The 4,290-nt window shown below is 55.5% G+C and overlaps 1 protein-coding gene across 1 annotated transcript; it reads right to left on the bottom strand.

Annotated features, from left to right (window-relative positions):
* Window positions 1-365: 365 nt before the first annotated feature.
* Window positions 366-1,775, bottom strand: LOC123256686 (fizzy-related protein homolog). Its single transcript, XM_044685264.1, has one exon. It carries the CDS (start codon window positions 1,773-1,775, stop codon window positions 366-368), a length of 1,410 nt encoding a protein of 469 aa, XP_044541199.1.
* Window positions 1,776-4,290: the final 2,515 nt, after the last annotated feature.

Below are 4,290 nucleotides of genomic sequence, written 5' to 3'. Positions count from 1 at the left end.
CCACCGGAGGACAAACAAAAAAGTTTTCTGGCCTCTCCGCAGAGATCAGGGAGCAGAAGCTTCTCTGGTCCAGGCCACAGGCCTCCTGTCCGTGGGTGAAGAGGAGATGGCCTCCCTCCCAGGGAGATGCCCGACTCCTCGGCATCCCTGACTTCCACCTCGGAATTGATTTCCCCCCAACCTCATTCCCTCCCCCAATCGGATTCCCAAACCCTCCCAATAAACTGAACAGTTTCTCCAGGGCCATCGGCTGCCCCATCCCTCGCCTCTGGGCCCTTCTTTGGCATTCTCGGCATCCTAATTCCAGGTGGTCCTTTTCCTTCCTTGAGCCGATGCAGCGGTCCTGGAGCAGGGGGGCTGGGAGGTTACCGGATTCTGGTGAAGAGGCTGAGGGCCGATCCGGACTCCTTCTGGGAACGGGCTTTCCGGAAGACGTTCCAAAACCTCAGGCTCTTGTCTCCGGCCCCCGTCACTATGGTCTGCCCATCGGGAGACACGGCCAGGTACAGGACTCGGTATAGATGCCCCGTGAGTTTGGCGACTTGCGTCATCGACGGGTATTTCCAGATGACGATCTGGTTCTCCGAGTAGCCGTGGGTGCTGACCAGCTCGTTGTCCTGTTTGGACCAGGCCAGGTTGCACACCTGGGAACCGGTGTCGATGTGCTGCAGGGGCTGCCCGGTCAGCGTGTTCCAGAAGCGAATGCAGCGGTCGGCCGAACCGCCACCGGATGCCAAGAGGCCGTGCTGGTGGGGAGACCAGGCGATGGCCTTCACGGCCGCCTTGTGAGCTGTGTACTTCTGGACAGGCTTTAAACTGTAGCAATTCCAGAGCAGAAGCCTGTTGTCGTTGCCACCCGAGGCCAGCAGCTGGCGATCCGTGGACCACCTCAGCCCACACACCTCCTGCTTGTGGCCTTGCAGCCAGCGCTGAGACTGCAGGGGGCAAGCTCGGACATCTCTCTGGTAGATCCTTCGGTCTCTGCTCCCCGAGGAAATCTGGCTCCCGTTCCAGGCCAACGAGCTGACCCTGCCCGAGTGGCCCTCCATTACGGCCACCCTCTTCTCGGCATCGGCATCCCAGATCTGCACGATGCCTTTCTGCGTGCCGATAGCCAGCAGGGTCCCACGGTCAGTCCAACTCACAGAGGTCACGGCGTCCTCTTCCTGGGCGAGGTCGCACAGCTCTGTTACCTGGCTGGTAGCGGCACTCCACAGGAAAACGGTACTGCCCAGGCCCACAGCGACCACGTTGCGGCGCGACCAATCGAGCAGGTTCAGGTAGAAGTCGTCACTGAGTTCAGGAGCCTCGAGGATTTTGAAGGGGCTTCTGGGAATGATCCTGGCCTGTCTCTGCACTGACGTCAGTAAGGTCTGACTGCTTCTGCTGATGGGCGACAGAGAGTAGGCTGACATCTCGCTGCCTATCTCGGGTCTCCAGTGGAAGGTGTTGGGGGAGTAGGTGAAAAGATTCCTTCTGTCTGACTCGCAAGGCTGCGGGCTCTGGTTCTCCCCGGATTCCAGGCTCGGAGCCTTCTGTAGCCTAGCTCCCAGCAGCTCGTTCTTCAGCACGGTGGAGTAGATGAGGCCACTTTTCCTCTTGCCGGAGTTGGCGCCTTCTGTTTTCTGCCTTGGCCCAGGAGACGACTCAGAGTCGTCTTTGCTGTGGAAGTGCGCGTCCCAGTTGGCCGCCGCCCGAGAGGGAATGTAGCGGTCTCCGTATCGGCTGGCAGTGGGCGTCATCGGAGAAGTGGGCAGTGCCAGGCTCCAGCTCATCGTGATGCCCAAGGTGGCGATTCTGCCGCTCTGCTGGAATCTCGCCGTGGGCCGGTCGACACAGACTCTTAACAAAGTCAGCTCAGGCTCAAAACTGGCTGCCGGTACTGGGTGAATCCAGCCAGATGGAGAAATGCTCACGACCAAGCCTCTGAAAGTCTTGTGAGCAGTCTTAACTAGCCAGTGCTCCTACTATGGAGTGGTTCTGTGGAAGAGCCTCCTCTTGGCAGCTCAGGCCTGGAAAAAATGGTCAAGGTTAGACTGGAAGGAAAAACATTGGAGATAGCGGTGAAGTGGAGAAGAGGAGACAAGGGCAAAAAAAATAATACTCACAGGAAACAGCTCAAATGTAGATGTCTCAAGAAGAGTCAGGTGAGAAGGGAGGCCTCGACTTGGGGCCAATGTTAACCTGACAGGAGAATTCTCCAGGTAACACAGTCCTGGGGGGAAAAGATCAAGGAGAAGCAATGTCTAGAGACTTGAGAGACTCTGACCTTTCAGGATCTGGTATGAGGAAAAAGCTGGAGCATAATGAGAGCCTCAGATTGGGATCTAGGAACATTGGGGCCAACGAAGCTCAGTCCAGGAGGAGAATACGGTCCTTGAGGAAATGTTCAGACTCCGTATAAGAGGAGATGCCTCTCGGGAGCCCGAGACTGGCACAAAGGTCAGGATCGGGCTCCGGGAGGAGGAAATGCTGGAGAGCTCAGATGGAGGGACAATGGTCCAGTCTCATCTAGGAGGAAGGAGCTTGGACATAACGATCTGGAGGAGAATAAGAGATTGCATCCAGAGAGCCGCAGGCAAGAGCTCAAACGTGGGACTGTGAAGGAGACAGTCAGGGTAGAAAATGGAGCTGGAGGGCCTCAGACTTGGAGCCTCTCTGGGTACACAGCTCTAAATGGCTCAGGGAGAACCATCAAGGCCGACTGATGGGAGGCACCTTTGGGGAATTAAGACCTGGAGAGAACGATCAAGGCCGGACTCTGAGAAGGAGTCCTGGTGAATAGCCCTGGGAAGGTAATAGTCATTTGTCATGGGTCTACTATATGCCACACACTGGACTAAGTGCTTCGCAAATATTAAATGGTCATCGTAACAGGAGGAGCTGCCTCTCGGGAGTTCTGGCCTAGAAAACCGGGCCAACCTGAGTCTGGGAGAAGATTTCCCCCTTGAGGTCCCAGCCCTGGAGAGAATGGCTAGGTCTGTCTCTTGGAAGCGCCGCTTCTAGAGAGCTCGGGCCTGGGAAGAATGTTAGTCTGAGAGGAGACGCCTTTGAGATATCGGCCCAGTAGGAAATGGGAGGTAAAGAAAGTCAGATACTCACTGATGACCACTCAAATGTGGGTCTCTCAAGGAAACAGTCAGAGGAGAAGGTAGAACTGGAGAGCCTCTGACATGGAGAGTCTTTGTAGAATTTTAGATGCCCAAGAGAAGATGGCCAGAGTCCTGGGGAAAACGAGCAAAGTCAGTCTCTGAGAGGAGCCCACGTGGGAAAGGAGCGACGTCCGTTCTAGGCCTACTATGTACCAGGTACAGAGCGAAGGCCTTCACAAATACAATTTCATTCTAGGAAGAGCCATCTCTCACCCGTTACCGCCTGGAGAAAATGGCCAAGCTCAGGTAGTGGGAGGAGGAATCTCTAGGAAACTCTGGTGAGCCCAGAGAACATGAGCTTTGAGATCAGACTCCACCCACACACGGAGCTCATGGAAGGGAATAATCATTTTGTAGGGGCCTACAATGTGCCGGGCACTGGGCTAAGGCCTTCACAAACATTAGGACACGGAGCAAGGAAATGTTTCTTTGTAGCTCAGTCTGTGGATAATCATCAAGGTCATGGCCAAGATCTGTCTCTGAGAGGAGGAGGAGGAGGAGGAGGACAGGAGGAGGAGGAGGAGAAAGAGAAGAGGTGGAGGAGGAGAGGAAGCCATCTTCTTGCCCTACAACTTCCCCCAAGTACCCTTCAGCATCAGCCCGGACGCAGGGCCCGGTCGTCAGGCCCAGTCAGCTGCCCATACCTATTGGCATTCCCAAACCTGCCAGCCAGACCCTGCTCACCAGCAGGAGTCACCTGTCTGGGAGAGGCAGCCTGCCTCCAGAATCTGTTCCACCTCAGAAAGGGCCATCAAGGCCCAGCACCGCTGGACACCAAGTTCCTGCTACCCAGCCATCAAACCTTCCAGGGTCTTCCAGGACTTTCAAAACCCTCTGCCATCCCCCAAGATGGAGGACAACCCCTGGGCTCACTAGGTAATGAGATCAGGCCTGTGAAAGCAAGCACTGGGGCCAAACCAGCTCCTTGAGCACCCCAGGCTTAGGCCGTTCTCTCAAGCCATCTACCTTTATCCAGCCTTTAAGAGGCCCGGCTTCCGTCATCAACACCCAAGCAAAGATCTGAGAGTCTACGAGACCTTGATGCCTTGTCGGTAGACAGCCTTGAGCTGAATGAGGAGAAAATATGTCTGCGCCGAAAGGACAGGAAACATTTTTATTTCCATTAATGAAATATAAC

Source organism: Gracilinanus agilis, unplaced genomic scaffold (genome assembly GCF_016433145.1).
Source record: "Gracilinanus agilis isolate LMUSP501 unplaced genomic scaffold, AgileGrace unplaced_scaffold8605, whole genome shotgun sequence".
Taxonomy (NCBI): Eukaryota; Metazoa; Chordata; class Mammalia; order Didelphimorphia; family Didelphidae; genus Gracilinanus; species Gracilinanus agilis.
This window is presented reverse-complemented; position numbering and strand designations above follow the sequence as displayed.

Bases quoted from the DNA above. Each gene is read 5' to 3' on its own strand.
- LOC123256686 (XM_044685264.1), bottom strand. From the start codon at position 1,775: ATGAGCTGGAGCCTGGCACTGCCCACTTCTCCGATGACGCCCACTGCC.